The sequence below is a fragment of the Pithys albifrons genome, chromosome 11 (assembly GCF_047495875.1).
Source record: "Pithys albifrons albifrons isolate INPA30051 chromosome 11, PitAlb_v1, whole genome shotgun sequence".
NCBI classification, from domain to species: Eukaryota; Metazoa; Chordata; class Aves; order Passeriformes; family Thamnophilidae; genus Pithys; species Pithys albifrons.
In genome coordinates this window covers 17,588,051-17,609,998 of record NC_092468.1, presented here as the reverse complement: position 1 = coordinate 17,609,998, position 21,948 = coordinate 17,588,051, and the positions used below count along the sequence as shown (strand labels likewise).

Here is a 21,948-nt window from a genome sequence, read left to right as displayed (position 1 = left end):
CTGGCAAAACTGAGCTATTTACAGCATTACACATTACATTAATTTTTAAGGCATCTTTACATTGCAAAAGGAAAAAAATACTTAGGATGTCCAAAGAGATTAAAATTACCAAGTCTTGCCGCCGGTTTGTAAATGGTTTTACTGGGAGCGTCATAGTTGTCAGCTCCTATTCCACAGCACCACGAGGGTACAATGCAGTGCCTATCATCCAGCATTCCCACTAATTCCCATAATGACAAAGAATATCAGGTTTCACCGGATGTAGAGTTCATCTTCGCAACATAATCCTGTACAAAACCAAACCTCACCCATTTCAGGATTTTAAGTTCAGAAGTTTTAATAAACTGTTCTGTAGTTGTAAACATAAATTATCACTGAACACTTTCACCAATTCAATGCTGTGCTGACTTCCTACCTGCCTAATGTGGGCTTAAAATCCCTTCAGGAGAAACTACCAATGAATTACTTAACTTACATGTGAAGCCCTGCTCAGCCATGTACCAAAATTCCATGTCAAGAAAAAGCAAACAAGCTGGTAACACCAGGATAGTTTTTATTTGCTCCCTGAATTAAATATTGGCAGATACAGGAAATTCATACCATTTCCCCAACATTTACAAGACTGAGTTTGTAATGTCAGAAAACAAGGACATTTATGCACAATCCTGGCAACTGATAGTGTGAGTGCACAAGATCGCCCTGCCTGAACTTCAGTTTTTAAGAGGCAGTATGCCTGGTCTCCAGCATCCAATGCTGTCCTCTCACTGACACCTGTGGCACCACGGAACGGCCAAGTAGATATCCTGAGTGGGCAGCTCCAGTGCATTTCCCCCCGCAAAGTATTTATTCCATGCTCCTCCTGAAGGGGCAGAGGCAAGGTCAGCAGATCCAACAAATAACCCACCTAAGACAAGCTGGTGCTTGCTGTGTCCTTCTCACTCTCTTCTTTGTGAGCAGGGATGAACACAGCACAGGGACAACTCCAAGACAGCTGTTCTTAAAGGCCTTACTGCTGCCACACATTGTCTGTACTGGCAACAAAGTGCCAGAGGCACACTCGCTCCCTGCTGCCTGCCGAGCTGCTCTGCAGCTGCAGAACTTCACAGTGGGTTTGCAGCACTTTCCCTGCTGTTTGAGGGAAGGGAAGTTTCAAATAAATAAAAGGACATGAAGTAAGCAAGCTTGTGTAACTGAAATCATGTGGATACACAGACCACGTGCTGTTGAAGGAAATACCATTCACTCCTTTCCACACTGGAGCAGAATTTAGAATTTGCACCCTCCTCAAAACAGCCGGTGCAGTCAGGGCCCTCAGAGCAAAACATGAGTGTAGTTGGTGCAGCAGGAGGAGCCAGGCACCTCTGCTCCCTTTTGAAAAAAAAGATAAGAGAAACAGACAGTTCTCTAAAACATGTCTGCTAGGCTGGGGTGCACAGAAGACAGATCACATGTAAGATGTGTCGACCTGCACAGCATTTCACCAGCCAGCGCACGTCCATCATTAGCCAACCCTGCCAGGGGAGCTGAGCACACACCATCCCCAGCTCTACAGCAGGGGAAACACATGGTTTTACCAACTCCACTGTGCAACCTTTGTGTTAGATCCTAGCATGGCAGATGGCAAAAGATTTTCCCTTTTGGAAAGATCACAGAAGTGCCTTCTAGGCTGCAAAATGCCTTGGGCATCCTCAGACAACTAACTGCATCTTCTCCAGGCACCAGAACTCCTGAGCCCCAGTCCTGCACTCCAGATCCTGATCCACGTGCTCTTACTCACCAACCTTGCCAGTGTCCCTTCAGCAGGAGTTCTCTCAGCTCCAAAAGTAACAATGGCTCCAAATACCTTAGCTGTATGACCATATTCTTCCATAACCCTGATGGTTAGATCTACAAGGGCATCATATGCATTTGTATCTCCTCGCTCCCTTTGTATAAGTAACAAGGACCTCCAAAAGATAGCTTATAGTCTATCATATCCAGACTCCAGAGGGATTTTAGGTATCACCACCTCCTGCTTTTCCCTTATGGTTTTTACACTGAGTTGCAACGTAAGGTGCAAATGAGGGAGGGGAGTGGCAAAGCTGGGAACACACAACTGAATTAATGATGGGATTGTCAGTCACTTTGATGTCAGGCCCCACATCCACACACCATGCACTGGCATTGATCTTGCCCTGCCCACTTGGCCCAGAAAGGCAGTGAGAGCCTTTTCTCACGCTGAGCCACCATGTCAGTCTTGGTCGCCGTCAGACGACTCTTCCTCTGCCTCCTCCAGCCACTGGATAAACTTCTGGAGCTGCAGAAAGAATGAAACATAATTGGGTAACAACTGACACCAAAGAGATGCTGGGAATGTTCAACAAATACACTGTGTGAATGATCATCACTATCATGCACAAGAGAAAGTGCTTCCAGGAGACACAGAAACTGACACTGATTGAGGGAGAGAGACTTAGGTGAAAAACAACTGGGATGCCACAGACAAATGCAGCAGATTGATTATATTCCCGAGGGAGATTCCACCAGTCAGACAATTCCCACAATCCTCAGCAAAAAGACAGAAGTTTCAGACTTTTTCAGAGCTTGAAGGCAAAGGGATGACAGCTGCACCTTAGGTAAGATATATTAAGAAAACTCTGCTGGGAAAAAAACTACTCCCTGAGAAACTGCTATTAAAAAAGCAGTTCATTTTACCTTTAAACTGGGCTTGAAGAAGCAGCTGAAAGCACCGCTGACCTACACTAAGCTGACTTTGCAAAAGTTTTAAACAAAGCTGTACTTCAGAGATGGCTTTTTCAACTCTGCTGCTCTTCCAGATGCAGGGAGGAGGACTGGAACAGGGCTCAGCCAAACTGCAGCACAAAGTTCTGCCTGATGGGGGAGGGAAGTTTATATGCTCCTTGAAACAGAAGCCAAATGAAACCACTCAGTACAGCAAATACTTAGAAATATATGCGAAGGGACTAGTGAGCCAGGAATGAAAGCTTCAAAGGAATTGCATGGGGCCAGCACACAGGGCATTGGCCTAAAGCCCATTTCAAATGGGTGTTGGCTTAGAGAAGCTGTGTTGCTACTCCAGTAAGTGCTGGCCTCATGCTACAGGGAGCCCACCAAAGACAATCCTCCTAGTACATCCATTCCTCATCCAAACAGGAAGATTGTGGCAGAATGCACAGAAAGGTCTGTTCTGGAGAACAAAGTTGTGTTGCTCAGCATTCAATGCACTGGTGTGTTTCTTGGCCTACCATGTAATGACAGCTGCTCCACAGAAGATGACAGTGGCATCTAACTGCACTTAAAGTTTCATTCAGCAGCTGCTGTCTCTCTCCCCCTGCCCGACCTCTCCAAACACCTTTGGGACTTACCCGCTGGTTTTTACGAAGCTGCTTTCCCTTGTCAGATGTGTCCCGCAAAGAGAACCAATTGAGAATTACATCTTCGTCCAGAATTTCCAGCTGGTAAAATGTCATCAACACCTGCATCAATTGGAAAAGAGCAACCGGCTTTCTAAAAACTCTTTTAGGACTAGTTTATGTCCAAGTACAAAGTTTGCACGTAATTTTGTCTCAGCTACATCTTCAACAGAAGGCACTCAGTCTGCTTCATTTTGCTTTTACTGTTAAAAATAACTGTGCTTCTCCTACCAAGCCTTATGTTCCTGACAGTTAAATGCTTGGCACATAAGGAGTCAAAGTTTCAGCCCCACCAGCTTCAGCTCTGTGGATGATGGGTATGAGGGCTGTGGGCAACACTGGGCAACAGAGAATGTCAGTTTAAGATGTTACTTAAGTTCTCTTTTTAAAGCAACTCAAACCCTTCCCCAAAGCAGATCTAACAGCTGATGAGGGCCACATAAACACAATGGGGACACGTGCACAAGAGCATGAACCTACTCAGCTCTGCCCCAGACTCCATCCTCCTGCCAGCTCTCTCTTAGCAGTTCCTCATGGCAGGTGTCAAAGCAATTGGTCATTCATCAGCTCAAGCTCAAGCCCCTGCCCCTTGAGTGAGGAGGAGACACAGTCAGGCTTTCTCAGGGTGCCTTTGTGCTCAGGCAGAGCAGGCACTTTGCAGTCAGCCTCCCTGCAGCAGAGCACTAACAAAGCTGGCTGCCAACTCCAAATATAAAGTGTCACTTCAATTCCCAGCCTCCAGGGAAACCCAGGCCCCTAGAACAATGGACATATGCCAAACAATCGCTGTAATTCAAGGACATTTGGCTCACCAAACTGAAGGCTTTTGGCTCCAGTCCTAAGTGGTTTGCCATCAGCCAGAAGCACTGGTAGCAGAAGTTAGGATTACTCTTTCTTGAGGAACCAAGAGTTAAGCAGGCTCCAGAAGAGCTCTTCCAAAAAAGACAGGGGTTTTCTGTGTCTGGTAAAGGAAAGACTTGCAATCCAAGTCAAGTGCTCTCCATGTGATAGGGCAGAAAGAATGCAGGGACAAAATACTTGTGAAGGCAGGTGAGGAGGAATATACTGAAAACTCTCAGAAGCACAGAGACGGGTAATAAGCCAAGTCAGCTTCCCTTTATGCTTACTTTCCTGACTAGCTCAGCCTGAAACAAATCTTTTATTCTCAGCTTTGCTTGTTTTGTGCTCTAAAGTAGGATAAACCATTTAGTAGTTAGATCCCAGAGAGACAAATGAAGTAAAGCTCCTCCTAAAGCAAAGCTCTGGCCTTGCCTCTTCCCGTGTCACACCAACAACGGCATCGAGGTTGGAGGCTGCAAAATAACAGCTCCCTGCAGGCTGGTAATTAACACTCACCCTCAGCTGTGCTCCCTCAGAGGCACAGGCAGACACAGAATTTTTTTTTTTTAAGAAATTGTTACAGATGGATTTTCCACATGCCCTCTCCACTGGGACCCCAAAATTCTCTCCTCTAAAGCAGACAAGCCGATGATGCAAATAGGATGCATTTCACCATGAATCCAGCAAAAACAGGTGCTCCGATTTGGGAGCAGATACTCACTTTAGCTATTGATGTGCAGAGACTGTCATGTTCCAGGAAGAATTCCTCAATGGCACATAAGGCATTCAAGTGATCTGACGCCCGTTTTATGTAGTTCTTAAACAACGGGGTCCAGTTCTTCAGCAGCTGCAGGGGGAAAACACAGAAGAGCTCCTGAGCTGAGAGGGATGGGTGCACTCAGCCCTGTTTCTCAGCTCTGCTGCACTAATCATTGGCCCAGGGAAGCGTTTTAAGAAACTATTTAGCTGACCACATCATATATTTACCCCACTCTTGTCCATGAAACAGATGCTATTAAGTCTCACACATGCAGACAGGGCATGCTTTATGAAGCAGCTTTGAGAACAACCCTAAGCTTTCTTGGTTTTGCCTCTCTGGATGGCATACCAGACCATCACAATAAATGTGTTCAGTGGAGTCTGGTATTTAAAGAGAACCACTTCACAGCCAATAAGGAGAGATACATACATGCTGCTCAAAGCTTCTCCCCACAGAGCATTTGACATTTCAGTGAAATCTTCCTTCAAAGCAGAAGAATAAACAAAAAAATACAGAAAAACACAGTGCCAGGATAATTATCAGTTGAGTGGAAGTGAATAGTGAAAAACAGCTACCCCTAAAAAAGGAACACAGCAGAGCAGCCCCGAAGTGCAAGTCACACATTTGCTGTGTGCCTAGAGGCTTGTTTGGAACCTGGAGTTTGCTGCAGGGAACGGGCTGGAAGGGTGAAGAACAATCAGTAGTTATGCTATTAGCTGATCTCAGTTCTCTCCTCCAAGCCTTATTTTTATGAAGCCTTAAGTTTAATGATTTTGGTGCTGCCTCTTCAAACAACATTTCTGTCTAAGTCCCCCACAGCTCTTTCACTTGTACATTTCTGGGAAGCAGCAGGGAGCTCTGTAAAGCAGAACAGACTGACCTGAATCTGGAACAGGAGGTAATACTTAGATCCCTGTCTATAGCAATTTTAAAAGGTATCAGAACTCAGGTAAGGTACCAAAATTCTGCATTGGAGCATTGCAGAAAATTATATCAGTTACACATCTTTTTAAATGGAGTAATTCAACAGCAGATGATCCTGGAAGTACACCCCTAGCACACCTGTACAAATACACTGTTTTGCTGTGCCTTCAGCAGTGTCTCCTTACAGAACACATCTGGTCTGTTTTGAAGGGAAACAGGTAATTCACAAGGGCTTGGGGTGTGACCAAGAAGATCTGAGTCACTCACATTAAGGGTTAACCAGCATTATTCTGTACAGGACAGTTGTTAACAGGCCCTGCCACAAGGAGAGCTCCAGGACACACAGCAGAGGCCATGGAGGTAATCCAGGCTAGGAAACAGTGCTCATCTACTCCATGGTACTACACTCCATCACTTCTTCAGACACATTTGCTGTGCGACCAGGCTGGCATTTGCATGCCCCAAGCAGACACAAAGAAGTGGATTAGTACAAACAAACTGATCTGTATAGTAGTGCATCGACTGGCACAAGGAACAACAGGAACAGCACAGAATGATCCTCATCATCATAGAGTCACAACAAAACAATGAGAGTTCTGTGGCATATTTCCAGAAAGGATTTTAGCCTTTAGCAAAATGCTTAATCCTAAACACTTCCCCCTCCTCTACAACCACCTCCTGAACTTTTATTATCTTTCAGAATCTTCACCCCAAATGTAGTAAAGCTACAATTTAGTTCCTTCCAGGCTCAGAAACACTTTGCAATATGCTTCTGTCGACAGAAGCTATTGAGTTTCTGAAAGGAAGTTATTTATAAAAAAGCAGAGCTATAAACACTCACAATGCCAGGACTTAACTCAGTGTGCCTGGGAAAGAGAAGGAGAAAAAATATACCATCTTAGGTTGAGAACATGCACTGCAGTATAACTGGTGCTAACTGGGGAAAGGAGGGCTCAGGTCCACAGAGCGCCCAGCAAATCACCCTCTAAGAATGTATGACCAGACAGAATGTTCTTGGAGTTCATGAAAATCTGAACTGGGGAATTAGAAGCTGGTAATTATTTTGGATTTGAGTAAAAATGAAATGCATGAAGAGGTACGTGGCAGAGAGCCCTATGGACTTTTAAGGCTGTGACTCTACCTGAGTAACTCCTTAAAACAATCTACAGTCTGGAGAAAGCAATCAAATTCCTCCGACAGGTTGTTTCATCTTTCATCAAATTTGGTCACAAAGAAGCTTGTGATCCAGTTCTCTTGTCAGAAGGACAGTCTTGACACCAAGACTATTTTACACCTACCTCCAGCACAGAACACCATCATGATGTACATGCAAAACACCAAGGACATGAGGGACAAAACTGTAATTCCAACCTGTTATACCACAACAGCATCTATGCTGATCACCATAAATGGCTTCAGTGAGAGATCCACTTGGTCCCTGAATAAACTATCTCATGCTGTGTACACCTGCACAACGTTACAGAATCCCTGCCTATAGTTCTAGGAAAGGTCTCTGCTTTACAACTTGTACAAGAACTGAAAAAGACTTCTGACATATCAAACTGCATATCTCTATTTCTCAAACCTCCATGTTTCATCTGAAAAAAATACCCATGGGCATATCCTTTACCAGATGCTTGTTTCCTAAAACTGCTTCAACACTTGAGAGCTTCATGCTCAGGGGCCAGCAGTTCAGAGCACATACTGTGGTTTCAAGTCAAACCATACATCATAACTATGGCATTTCCAGTTTCCCCTCCTGAGTTGTCTGGGACTGCTCTACCATTAGTTTTACACAAGCAATAACCCACCTCCCTTCAGCCTCTCTTGGTCAGAGTTGAGCAACAAAGAGGGTGAGAAACATAAAACAGTCCTGTAAGGTTCAGTGGGCTTCTGATACCCAGCCCTCACCTCATACAGAAAAACACTGCCATATCTACACCATCATGAGCAGATCTCAGCCCAACACCACTACTGCCTGAGCTGCACACTTCAGCTACGTGCTTTCATTATGTACTAACCTATATCAAGTCAGTGCTTGGGATTCAAACGGTGTAAGTAAGAATTAGTAAATTAATGGAGTGTACTTTTTATTAAGTAAAGAACTGCAAGTTGCAGAAAAGTCACTGTTTCAGATGCTGTAAATTAGCTGGCTGAAGAACTGGTCTCTTCCAGCCACTGCTGGTAAATACACAAAGCTGCTGACCTGGAAGACCAGCAAGGTCTGTTTAACAAGCCTTTGAAGGCTGGTTCACCACCTCCAATAGAGGCACATCTCAACTCAAACATATTGTGTTATTGTAACAGCGACTAATACCATCTGTGCAAGTGAACATTATTGTACCTGACCAGGACACTGCCCTCCTGCTGACTGCAGTGCAGAAAGCCAGTGCAGCAATTCTGCACATGGTGAAGGCAACGACTGAGGCACAGACTGCCCCAGAGAAGGATTCTCTAAGAAACTTCCTGGTTGTTCTGTACACAGGAACATCTGGAGAAACTGGCTGTCATGATCGTCAATTGGTGTGATACCTGGCTTTCTTTGATAAATCTAAGAATCATTTGTGTTTCATAAATCAACACAATGCCATGCCTTGTGAAATTCCATCTGCCCATAACATGGGGTATGATTTCCCTGAATCTGAGATTATTATTGCTTCTCACTAAAGGTGAGTTGATTCACTGTCTCTGCTGTTGAACATGAGTATCAGCTTTCCTTTGATGAAATATACATAGACAAAGTTACTCAGAGGTAAGGCCTTCACATACTTCCACTGTTTTTAGCTTCTTAGAGGTTTTTGGGCAATGACACAGAACTTCATGAATTTGTATTTTTTATCCCAGACTAGAAGCTCTTCTGATTGGGTACTGCAGTTCTCCTGCTCCACTCAGGCCTGATTAGGAGCCCAACCTGGGAGACAGAGAGATGCCATAATCCACCTGGGATAAAAACCCTAACATCCTACACAGCTACCAATTCCACACAAGCTTTTGTCTAAATGAACTGTTTTCCACTTAAAATTTAACACCTGCTCCAACATTTTCTTCAGTCATCCTCCTTTAATTATCTTTTTTCCAGGACACCACATACTATTCAAGAAAACAGTCTGAAAAAACAAAGGGAAAAAAGAATTTAAACAGAGTGAACAGCAAAATCTAACTAAGCCATCTGATAAACAAATCAGCTTCCTGCAGAAGGCATTTCCACGTGTCCACGAGGTGTTAAGTACCATGCTTACACCTACACAAAGGATAATTTGCTTTTCTCCCTTTCCCATCAATTGAAAGTACACACTTCCTCAGAGAAAGGATTATGAGGAAGTCATAATCTTTATCTTAAACTCAATCTCCGAAAAAAACGAGTCCTAAAAACAATTGAAGTACTCTGTCCCAAACACATGTCAGACCCATTCATTCTGAAAGAGCATCTTTGTAACCTGCAGTTTGCACAGTCAAATACATAAATGGGCTATAACAAAGAGACAAAAGTACTACAATGACTTCAGCTTGGATTAGCAAAACCATCAAGACAAGACTGCCTGCTTTTTAGACCAGATCCTACCCTATTCTGTCTCCCATAAGTTCAGGAAATTGAAATTGGTCTCATCCAATTATACAAATCGTCTCTCTGGAGACAAAGCAGAACTATCTTCGCACGAAGATCACAATACTGTGCGTTTGCATTTAGCTGAAAAAAAAAATTGGCACCAGTTACAGTATGCAGACAAGTAAGACCTTGGAAAGGATCCCAGTGGGAGAGGAGTGCTCCTTGCTGCCCCAAGGACAGGGCTTAAGATGGATTGGAACTGGGTTCCTGGAACACAAGCCTGTAAAGACATCTCTAACAGACCTTCTCTTTTCTCTTCTACAAGAAATGACCTTCTATCTCACACAGGAAACAGAAACAACAACAGGTGCTGAAATAGAGCTCCCACACCTACAGTCTTAGCTGAATTCTGTCAAGCAGGTACAATAGTTTCAGTTCCCTTTTACTTCTGTAGAAGGCAAAGAGGCTCATGAACTCAAGTTCAAGTGGCTTCAGGATTAAACAGAGACTTCTCAGTCAGGAACTACCTGGGCCACACAAAGGGACTGCCACACATTATTAGACAAGGCCAAAGAAGAGTCAAATGGAACAGGACTCACAGGAAGTAACGCTGATAAATAGTTTTGGGAGTCCAGGTTTGCATCCAGCTGCTGCAGTGGGAACTCCAGGATCACTTTACTGAGCACCTGCATCATCTCCTTCAGGCCAATATTATATGCATACCTAAGATGAAAAAGGCAAACCTCTCAACATTTCACATTATCACTCTCTGCTGCCTGTGGCTCTTCACAGAGATACAGCAGAAAAATCTGATTTTCATCTTCCAGATTTTTGTATTTGATTGGTTGGTTTTCCAAATATTTAGGCAATCAAACCACCTTGCACTATGCAGACCTGCATAAGGACACAAGTCCTGAAAATCTGCTATCACAGTGGAACAAGCTGCTGCAGGGACAGCACCCTCACATTTACCAGAGTGCTGTAAGAATGCTCTTGCACAAAAGAAGGGCAACAGGTTTGGATTTGAGAAACACTAGGTAAAAGGCACTCCAATTATGTATTCCAGACTTCCTGCTGTAAAAACAGTGTGGACAAGCCACAGCACAGCCCCAGCTGCAGACAGCTGCTGAATGCTGCAATGCACAGAGCAGCAGACCCTGCATGAACTCACAGGCACTCATGCCAAGAATTAGCTTGTTCTCTTCAGTCCACAGTTACTTAACAGCAATTCAATCTCTCCTTACAGAACCAGAGCAGGAAAAGCCTCGCCACTAAGGATGCAACAGATGCAGCTGGTGTTCTCCATCAACTCCTGCTGTCATTCAGCTAAACTGCTTTTCTCACACTCTATACTGATAAAATTAATGTTTAACAATCAAACATGGGCATTCACATGGTTTCTCCTCTTCTTTCGACAGGTCTGCTGTCAAAACCAACCATTCAGCATAAGGGACAGCATCTCTAAGGGAACACTCACTTGAGGGAGTTGATTTCCAGGACCAGGTTGTCACAGGAAATGTTTTCTTCTTCACCCCTCTGTAAAGTACCCAGAACCTCATTCTGGAAAACTAATGAAAGAAAGGACAGGCAATTAGAGGTAAGCGAAAAGCACAGATTCATCACACTGCTCGTTACTGAAGTAATGATGCCCTTAACAAAGGAAACATTCTGACACTGATGTCTATTTGTTCTCAATCTGACACAAACCACAGCAACTACACTTGTGGGATATAATAAAGGACACTACCTACTAGATATCATCAATCTATCCACAGAAACCAGTACAAAGCTATTTACCTCTGCAACCTTTTAGAGCAGAGCTGCTATTATAATTTCACAATCTAGCCTTTCCTATTCAGACAAACCTTATGTTCCCAGAAATAAAGATGTGAATTCAACCCTAAAATTTATTGGTTTAATTTCCTTTGGGGACATATTCCAACATGCAAAAGTTTTGTGGTTTTTTTTTTTTTTTTCCAATTTAGCTTGAACCATTTTCAAATTCAGGTAAGGTTAACAGAAGAAAACAGAAAACCAAATCTTCTCTGTCAAAAGAGGCAGCTTCTACAAGGACATTGAATTCTCCAACACGATTACACCAGTAACCTGTCCACACAGGGAAACTCTGCTGGACCTTCCCACAGTCTCTGAGTTTAGGCAATGGCACTGCTATTTAAACAGACAATTTAGGGAGGTCTCTTTCATGAAGGCCCACTGATCAGGAATGAGAAGATGAAGGATCTTTGTCTAGTTTCTCATCCTAGGCTGCCTTGGGTTAACACAGCCGTGATACAGGGAATATTAAAGAACTCTCTAGAAAATGCAGAACACGAAATCAGGAAAAAACATACTATAAACCTCCGTACATTTTCCACTACACCCAGAGAAAGCAGCATTATCTGCAGAGTTACCACAGCTCTTAGCAGCCCATTTCTCACCTTTGATGTCATCCAGCTGAGGGGACGCTGCCCGACTGTCTGGCTCCTCAGAGCCCATGCTCAGGTCACTGTCTGACTCGCTCTCTTCCTCTGAATGCATAGCTGGGCCTGAGGAAGAAGAGAAAATGCAGCACTCAGCACTCAAAAGCTGCAACTGTCACAGGCATGAGAAACCAGGTGTCCCAGGGACTTCCCAACCAAGTCAGCAACTATCTGTCCTTGCAAGAAAGCTTCTGTTTACAGGTCCAGATGATTAGATTTGCTGCAGAGGGAACACTGCAGCTGGCACTAGGATAATGGGATTTTTTGGGAGTCTGCAGGCAGACAGCAAAGGACAGGGACAGAAGCAAATGCATTTTGCACAGACTGCTGACTCACAATGGAGCAATGTCAGCAGACACTGTCACTAGCAGGAAGAAAGCCAGCAGCACCCGGAATAGCCAAAGCATATGCCCTCTGAGGGAGGGCCTGGTATTCCATAATGTGGCATTCACAGCACAGACAGCTCTAATAGACACCTTTCACAGAGCACAGCAAGAGAGAATCTGGTCCATCACTTGCTTTCACCTCTCACCTTGCCTCCACATATGTGTTACCTGGAGCCAATCTGCTTCACAAAGCTCAGGTCTTGCTCTAGACACAATATCACCATCCCACTTGGACAGTTTCACCAACACAGGTCCATCTGTTCAACCCCAGGTGACCACAATAAACTTTTCCTCACCCCATAAGCTTTGTCTCTGCTCTTCTTCATCCTCTTCATTGTCATCTGCTTTCCAGAGATAGCCTCTGCCCTCTGAGCCCACATCCTTTTTATTGTAACCTGAAAAAGATTCAGCAGAGAGAGTAGGATCTGCTTACTGGCAAACCTGAAATAAACTGGTATAACCTGCACATTACTGCCCCTGAATATCCTTCATCAGGGAGTTGGGATTCCTGCAGATGCATAAAGATTTCAGCTTTTATCTTGTCACTTGCCTTGACAAGTGACCAGTGTACTCCTCCCTACAGCAGCAGCATGCAGCAGACCATGGTCAGATCCCTTGACAAACCCAGACTGTAGACACAGTACTTCACAAGGAAAAAGCCCTTGGACACAATCCAGGTACAAGGACAAGCATCTTGCAATTTGCTTTGAACTGAACATGTCTTCCAACTTGATCTTATTGCTTCCTACAAGGTTCCTACTTTAAGGAAAATAGCTGAGCCTCCAAAGATTTCAGTGCTGAAGTACTAAGGTACATAACACTGTCCAGCTTTGAGCTGAGTATTCTTACTTGCCCTGATGAAAACACACAGGTTACAAGCTGAATGCAGCACTGAGCTCCAGCCTGGCACTGCAGAATGAGGGAGGGAAAGACCCCAAAAGATCATGGAAGGCAAAACCCACTGCAGAGCGTCAGTACATGGAACCAGAGACTCTCATACCTTTCAGTTTCACTTTGCTCTCCTCCTTGTTCACACCAGAATCATCACTGAACTGGTCATCGTCCTCTTCCTCTTCATCTGGGGGGTGCAGAGAGATCACTGTGCCCTCAGAGAGCGTGATGCCAGGACCTACAACTACCTGCAAATACGTGCAACGTACCTTAATATAAAAAACACCCTGACTGACCCCTTGTTCCTCCATCAGCAGGGACAACTGCTCCAGACAGGCTGTTATGAACAAGTGTAACTGAAAACATCAGCACTGCCAAATCCCGTATCATACTGCCCCAGCCAAACAAAGGGAGCAACAGGGTGGGAGCAGTAGCATAGCCACACTCGAACAAAGGCTTGGAGCAGCCCTGTATTCTGGTATGGTCTAGTGCAAGTTTAGTAATCTGCCAAGGAAAGAACAGAGCAGAACAGATATAGCTCAGCTCACCTGAGAAGAGAGGACACAGCGGGGCTTTAGCTTTACTTTCTCCTTCACTTCAGCCTCATCACAGACAACAGAATGGTGGATTTCCACATTATCTGCTATGTGTACTTTGTCCCACAGGAAAGCTCCGTCCAAAACGACTTTATCACCTGTTATACATCACCAAGCACAAATATGTTGAGCAAGGGAGTCTGCTGCTCTCCTACACTGCTGACACCACTGGAAAGCATCTTATTGAATCCAAACACCCTTGATGATGCATGATGGATGTTAGGTGACAGGGAAAAATTTGCCTTGGAGGCCTACATCCATTCTTACCCAAAGCTGAAAGACAAGTTTGTTCTCTACAGAATCTTCAGCTGAGTGTAAAAACTGACATCTCTGTTTTGGACAAATACAGCCAAACCACAAAAAAAAGTAGAAAATCCAGTCAAAGTTGGGAAGAAATACCAAGCACCTCCCAAAAACAGGGACAGATGTCCCTCATTTGCAGAATGTTGGTGGGTGGTAGCTCTAGATCAGTAGGGTTCAAGCACTCTCTACTACTGAAACAATTATTTTGTATGAAGGACCTTCCAGCTTCATTATGGTACCCTGAAAACTTTAATCTATTTCCCCTATGGGAAAACCAAGGTTTTCCCCTTTCTCCACATTAGAAATCAATCACTCTCTACCTATCATCCTCTCTCAGTGTTGAATGCATATTAAGAACTAAACCCCAACAACCTGTGTCTTGGCCTGGCAAGGCTGGCCCATCCCCTATTCTGACTCACCAATCCTGCAGTTCTGCCCAATAACGCTGTTCGTGATGGAGCAGTTGCTGCCAATGACTGTTCCCTGCCCGATGAGCACGTTCTCTTCCAGCACGCTGCCGTGGCCAAGACTAACATCCACCCCTCGGTAAATGTTGTGTTTGGAGTGGGTGTAACTCTGGTTCTTGTCATCAGTGAAGTTCATCTCCGGAGTCAGAGGATAAACCCAGCGCCGGATGATGTCGGAGCACACAGCCTCGTACATCAGTAGGTTGCATATATGAGCACCATACTCCTCTGTTGTTACATGCATATGGATCTGGTTACCCAGGACCTGGGAAACAGGCAGGAGTGTGTCAGGAGATTCTCTGAGGCAAGGTAATAGGACCTCCCTTGTAACAACCCTCTCCTTACCTCCTCATTCACCAAGAGACCACGCACAAAGTCATCCCGTGTCTGGTAGTCAAAATTGTCTGTAAACAGCTCAGCCACCTGCCAGGAATAAAATATAAGGAAATACTATAGTTAGAGAAAACATTGCCAGAGAAGCCAGGTAATTATTGGCTGTTGAGTGGTTCTCAGAGAGGCAAGTTATACAATATAGGAAAGTGAGGCTCTTGCCTTGAATAAAGCTGACTCCTTCTGCTAGGAATGTTGACCTTCCCCTCTCTTCCTCTGCCAGAATCCATCAACAGATTCTGGTTTTCAAAAGGGGCATAACATTGCTTTACCATTTCCAAAAAATCCACCCAGTCTCACTTGGTAGTTTCACTCCCAAGGGAAGTCTGCAGACAAGCTTTATTAGATGTGGAAGAGATGTTAGTGAGGCTTAGTTGGAATGACCCTGAATGTTACCCTAACATGGTACTAGACTGCAAGTATTGACACTTTTCCACAGCACAGCCATCAACTCTACTCCACAGATGTCACTATACCCAAACTGAAATTGCTTATTTTCTGGAATAGTTTAATTCTGTGCCAAATCAGCCAGTCTCTGGATACATCCACTGCCTGGGCTCAAAGCTGTTGGATGCCAGATACAGACTGAGCACCCATACATTCCACAGCACAGCACCACATGACCCTCAGGCTCTCAGCTCATTCACTGAGAGTTCTGTTTTTCCAAACCTAGTACTCAGGCCACGTGTTCCCCCCTGCACAGCAGCAAAGGGAGCAATGCAGACTGAATTTTGGACCCTTGGAAGGGCTGAGCTCACCTGTGGAGAGCAGATGCTGATATGACAATCCAGCAAGTCATGGCGCACCTCAATGTTCTCAATAGAGCTCTGGAACAGACTCTGAAAGAGGAAAAAATTCAGATGATCCAAGTGACTCACACAGTACTGGACCCCAAAAGCCTTCTGTAAGCCAGGGACAGTATTATTAAACCAGTTAAGTTCTGAAGATCAGAGAAATCTACACTAGATCCAACCTTAGCATCATAGCGTGGTCACACAAAGAGCTGAGGGTCAGTAAGCAGAGACTGTCCCTGCCCTCACACTGCAGCATTCCAAGAAAGAGCCTGCACTTCCAACTACGATCTTTCCTCCAGGAGGCTCCTTAGCTTAGTCTCTGGGAGCGACCAATGTACAAAAACCAGTGATAGATCAAAATACAATGTTCATATCTCACACCTGTGGAATCCCCCTGAGGATTTTTAAAGGTGTGAGTTGGTTTTGTGCTGCTGGGTGGTTCTTTTAATTATTTTGTTGTTCGGGGTTGTTTTTTTTGTTTCCTACAGTGATTTCTGCTTCCACTTGAAAGTATAAAACAACATCCCAATTACTGATATGGGGATGAAAATATACAATCACAGCTGTAGTTCTGAGCTGAAAAAAGAAATCAGTCCATTTATCTTACCAGAGAAAGTGCCTCTGCAGACATTTACTGCATTATTAGGTAACAGGCACCACCCGTTGCACCCACTGTTATTCCACCCCACTGCATCAGACTTAACATGCTTCAAAAAGGAAAGGGTTGCTAAACACTGGAATGAACTGCCCAGGGTGGTGGGTGGAGTCACCATTCCTGGAGGTGTTCAAGAAATGACTGCATGTGGCACTTAGTGCCATGGTCTAAATGACAAGGTGGCGATGAGTCAAAGGTTGGCTCAGTGATCTCAGAGCTCTAAATTATTCTGTCATTCTGTGAAAATGGACTGTGTACAGTGGTATATGCATGGCAATTTGGGAGCACCTGTGGCAGCATGAATCATCTTCCTCTCTTCTTTCACATGGTGAATAGAAAATAAAGGGTAAAACCTGAACTGTGAGAAATATATGTGCCCCATTCTCAAACTGAAATGAGTCCCAAACACGTGTGTCTCAGCATGATTTCACCAAGCCTCAGATAGAGGTTGGGGAGAAAAAAAAGCCAGTTTACCACGAGTTACTTCCTATCACCTGTTCCTCCAAGAGAGGCAGCAAGCACAGTTCCCCAGCCCTCACTGAAGGAGGATCTACTCCTTGGGTGGGCTGCTTCACTACCACAGTCCTTTTCCACCCATCAGGTCCCAGACGCACCATAGGAAAGCGGAATCGTTTCAGCCCCTGGGTCCTCTGGTAGTGAAGGACACGGTTCGTGGCACTGTCCATAGCAATAACAATGTCATCCTCTTTGCACCTGGCATGGTGGCCAGGGGAGGACTCCTTGAATATCATCGTCATCACAGAAACATTCTTCTCCATCTTACGACGCAACCTGAAAAAGAAGGGCAGAACTCAGATCACTGTTCACAGAGCTACAGCCCAGAGTCTCAGGACACCAGGCAAGTGACACCTACTTGTGCTCTTCCAGGGCTTTGGATATGTTGAAATTGGACACCACATCCCCAGTGACAAGAATGAAGTCGGAGCGAACAAGGGACTTGGCATCCACGTCCCGCAGCACGTCCCCGAGGGAGCGGTACAGGTCCGACGTCACAAACCGCACCGTGTTGGGAGACGTGTGGCGGCACCACTTGGATTTCCTGCGAGGAGCACAAAACAACCATCAGGAAGGCATAAAGAGGCTGTTCCTACAGAGGACACACAGTACCCCATTGCATGCCACACCTGTATGGGGAGGCAGGCAGGACCCTGCGACAGGCTTAGGTACACTCATGTGCACACAGCAGAGAACCAGGACAGCAACACAACACCCAACATTCCTAACACACTGCTGTGGTAGTTTTAGCTAGGCCTGAAATTAGCAGGCTCAGAGAATCTACATAGATCAGGAGGGACAGCTATCACCTGACTTAAGTAACCAAAGAAATATATCATACCAGATGACACAAACCTGAGATATGAATACAGGAGTAAGAGGTGTTCACTCAGTTCCATCATGGCCGAAGTAGAGGCAAGACACAGCTGCTGTCTTGCTGGAGTGGGCCCTGCTGCTGCTACTTGCATTTTGTTTGGGTTCAGGGAAGTAGAAACACTTTGTTGTTATATTTTCTGTTTCTTGCTGGTGTCTTTTGGGGTGCTTATAGATCTAAAGTGATAGAATCTGTCTTTGATGGGGAGTTATTTCTTGTTATTTCTAACTTGTGTAAGTGTGTGTTATATTGTAGTTTCTCTTTATTTTCTCTTTTCTGTATAAATATATATATAGTTTAAGTTTAAATCTAGTTTGAGGGGGTTTCCCCCTTTCTCCCTTTTCTCAGCTGGGAAGGGGAGGGAGACTGATTCTCTATTGGGCAGTTGGCATTTTGCCAGCTCAACCCAGGACAACTGCACAACCACCCTGCTACACAGCAAGAATGGGCTCTTTGAGATAGGCTGGGAGATCATCTCTTTCAGTTTTCCTCAGCAGGATCAGTGAGACCTTCGAGGCTTGTTGGAGGACAGAAGAATTCTTCCATGATAAAGCTAAAAAGACAAAGAGATTCTTACTGTAAATGCTCTTTTATCTCAGCTGACTTCCAACAGCAGAAAACAAAGGTTTCTTCCACTCCAGTAGCTGTGAGGAACTCCAGGGTATAGTCAATCATGGCCACATTTGCCATAGGTAAAAGAGCCTGAAAAAAAACCCAAACCAAAAAGCATATAAATAGCTGAACAAACACTTTTATCCCAACACCAGCAACAGCCCCTTACAACTTTAGGATATAATATCATCAGTTGTACCAGAAACTTAACACCAGTAACAGCTCTGTCACCTTTTATAAAGGTCTTTTAGAGTTGATATAAACAGTAAGAGTTAATTTCTGATCTTCCATAGGGGCAGATCCTCAGCTCAGAGAGGAAGGCATAAAAAAGTGAAGTTATCACAGAAAACTCTTCAAGAAGACTCAAATGAAACAGACTGAAAGTGCTGATTCCCTGACTCAGGCTTTTAACTGCTTGAAGAAAAACCTGTCAGACATGAATGATGAAGCCTCAGGAATATGAGTGTCCACAATTAAACATGGGGGAAAACCCCAACCTAAAGCAAAGCGAGTATACTCTCTTGACTCAAGATTCAATTCACACTTCTAAACTGAGTTACTGATTCACAACTGAGTGATCTCATACTACTCTTTAGTTCATTTTTGGTGCTGCTTTGTTTCAGGCCTGACCTCGCGTGTATAATTACAAACACCAAAGACATTTAACCAGCAAACGAGGCAAGATAATTACTCAGACCTAAATTTTCCAGAAGCTTTTTGTGCTCCTTCAACACACAGCCTTCCGAGATGGACAATTAAAGTGCTTTCCCCATCCAGCTTTTTTTGGCTATATCCTTTCACCCATTACTGCTGACAAGGACCAAGAACTTGTTTCTTTATCCGAAATAAGCCCGTTCGAACCCGCTGCCGCTCCCGCAACAGCCGCAGATGGGAAGCAGCGCGGCGCCAGATGGAGGCGAGCAGCGACCAGACAGATCCTCGCTGCCCCTCCAGCGGAGGCTACGAACTCTTACAGACTGTTACACAAACTCTCACAGGCTCTCATACAAACTCTTATCGAGGAGAACAGTCAGAGGTTCCGCAGCGCGGGGGGAGGCGCGGAAAGCGGCGCCGGGGGCTGCCCAGCCGGGGGGCCTCGCCGCCTCCTCCCGACTCAGCCCGGGGCGAGCACTCGCCCTCTCGCCAGACCCCTGCCCGCCCCGGCCCCCCACGCACGGGGCACACCGGGACGGGCGGCCCCGAAGGCACCGGTGACAGCACCCAGGGTGGGATTCCTCACCCGCGGCCGGTCCTTGGAGATCGGGAAGAAGCGGCGGTTGAAGCTGTCGGCGACGAGCACGGCCTGGAGCGGCGGCGGCGGCTCGTCCTGCGGGTCGGGCCCTCGGGCAGCCCCCGCGCCCGCCCCGCGCCGCGCCGTGCCGCGGGCCGCCATCTCCGCACGCGGCCGCCGCCGTTTCCGCTTCCGCCCGCGCCAGGAGGGGCGACGGGAGCCCGGCGGGGACAAACAGCGCGGGGAGGGGCGGGGCGGGAGGAGCTGCCTGTCCCCCGCCCTCCGTCCTCCCGCAGCGCCCCCACCGCCAAGTCCCGCCGTGGCGGGGCCTCGGGAAAGGGGAGAGGCGTCTTATCGCTGTGCCCCGATGAGGCAGCGGCGGGAGAGCAGCGCAGCTCCTGCCATGGCCGGGCACGGCGGGACCCCACAGACACCCGCAGGTGGCCTCGGGGCTGTGCTTTGGTGCGACCCGGCGGTGTCGCGTCTGGGGAGCAGCGATGTTTTCCTGGCTCACCTCCTGCCAGTGCAGCGTCTGTGCCCCGTGTCCCGGCGCTGCTGCTGCTGCGAAGGGGATGGAGAACAGCTCACACAGCGAGGAGTTGCCCCTAAACCCCACAGCCCCCAGAGGGGCCCTCGGAGCCCACTCAGAGATCCTTTTAGAGCGGAGGGGAGGAAAGAAGATGTGTTTTCTGGGATGAGGGTGACATTTGCCTTGGTGAAGCACCCCGGCTTGGGATGCTGCAGTGATGGTGTCTGGCCGCGTCCCTGCTCAGACACTGCCAGTTCCAGGGATCCTGATCCCCTCCTGCCACTCCTGCCCCAGCCCAGGCGCTGCCCGCGCTCAGGTCTCTTTGTCTCTCCTAAAGTGCTTCACAGAATCAAGGACTATTCTGAGTTGGAAGGGACCACAAGGACCATTGAGTCCAACTCTTAAGTCAATGGCCCACATAGGGGTTGAACCCATGACCTTGGCATTATGACAACCAAATTTTAACCAACTGAGCTAATTTATATATCCTGGCCCTCAGAAGGGGATCAGGCACATACAGACCTCGGCAGCGATAAGGTGCCCACGGCCGAGTCCCTTCTCTGCTGCCTCTCTGTGCTGCTCTGCTCGTTTGTCATCGAGGGGAAGCTGTGTGATAACCCCTGTGTCCAAACCCAGGGAAACAGGCTGAGAGACTCCCCAGGGAACGACTCATGGGATGGCAGCAGGAAGGCCCTTCCCAGCGCTGGGTGCTTCAGGACCTGGTGCTCTTTGCCCTGTCCTGTTGTCACACTTCTGCCCCTCCCCACGTGGGACTGGAAGTCACAGCCCCTGCTCTGTCACCTCACCAGCCTCTCCTGGATTCTTGCTGCCTATAAACTGGCTCACTGTGACACCCTGCTCTGGTCCTCACTGCTGTCATCTGATACTGAGTGACCAGCCAGAGACTCAAGGACCTGACACACAGTTCAGCTGCAATCCGAGAGAGAAACGCAGGGCACTGGTACTGCCACCTCTGCAGCTGGGCCCCTTTCCAGGGCGGAAGGTGGCATGGGCTTATCAGCCCAAGTCACACAGTATGGACTTTCCATCCTGGTGAAGAGGAACTTAAGGAGGCACCACTCAATCACAAACCTACAGCACTGTCCCAGTGTCGGGCAGCACGTACAGCCCCTGTGGCAGTGCTGAGGAGTCTCTGGTGAGGGGGAGAAGACTGTAACATGCAACATGCAGCATTCCTCCCCGCTGGGTGAATTGCAGGTTCAGGACTGATGCAGTAGAAAACAAAGTCTCCTCTGTCTCCTGAAGGACTCTGCAGCACTGGGCATTCCCTGAAATTTCCCTTAGCTGTTAAAATGTTCAGGCATCACTTGCATGGTGCCATCTGCACCCAGTGACTTGTGACTGAGCCCTTGCTGTGCCGCACCTTGCGGCTGAGCTGCTTGACCTTAGCTGGTGTTTTGGCATAAAGCAGCAAGGATGGACACAACAAGGAAATAGAAATGAACTGCCCATGGGAAATAAATCACCCCTGTCCTTTTCAAAAGTAGATACCCACGTACCCTTGGGAATCCTGTTGCCTCAGCAAAGAAGCTAACCCTGGAAGAAAAGTTTCCAGATGGTTTCAGCGCAGGGGTTACGGCTTGAGGAGTGATCCAAGAGGTGGATTTGTCATTGCCCGAGGGCAGGACAGCATCTTGGTTCCTGCCTGTGTAGCACTAAGTGCATAAACAGCACCAGAAATCAGGTCTGATCCAGCCTACACAGCCAGTGGCCGTGTTG

The 21,948-nt window shown here is 46.5% G+C and overlaps 1 protein-coding gene across 1 annotated transcript; it reads right to left on the bottom strand.

Annotated features, from left to right (window-relative positions):
- Positions 1-533: 533 nt before the first annotated feature.
- On the bottom strand, positions 534-19,873 carry EIF2B5 (eukaryotic translation initiation factor 2B subunit epsilon). Its single transcript, XM_071566369.1, has 16 exons — positions 19,689-19,873; positions 18,414-18,538; positions 17,321-17,506; positions 17,061-17,238; positions 15,756-15,836; positions 14,953-15,030; positions 14,560-14,872; positions 13,790-13,935; positions 13,351-13,489; positions 12,647-12,745; positions 11,923-12,030; positions 10,962-11,052; positions 10,084-10,207; positions 4,975-5,100; positions 3,366-3,476; positions 534-2,296 (listed from the first exon to the last, which is right to left on the bottom strand). Exons 1-16 carry the CDS (start codon positions 19,839-19,841, stop codon positions 2,231-2,233), a joined length of 2,124 nt encoding a protein of 707 aa, XP_071422470.1. The 5' UTR covers positions 19,842-19,873; the 3' UTR covers positions 534-2,230.
- Positions 19,874-21,948: the final 2,075 nt, after the last annotated feature.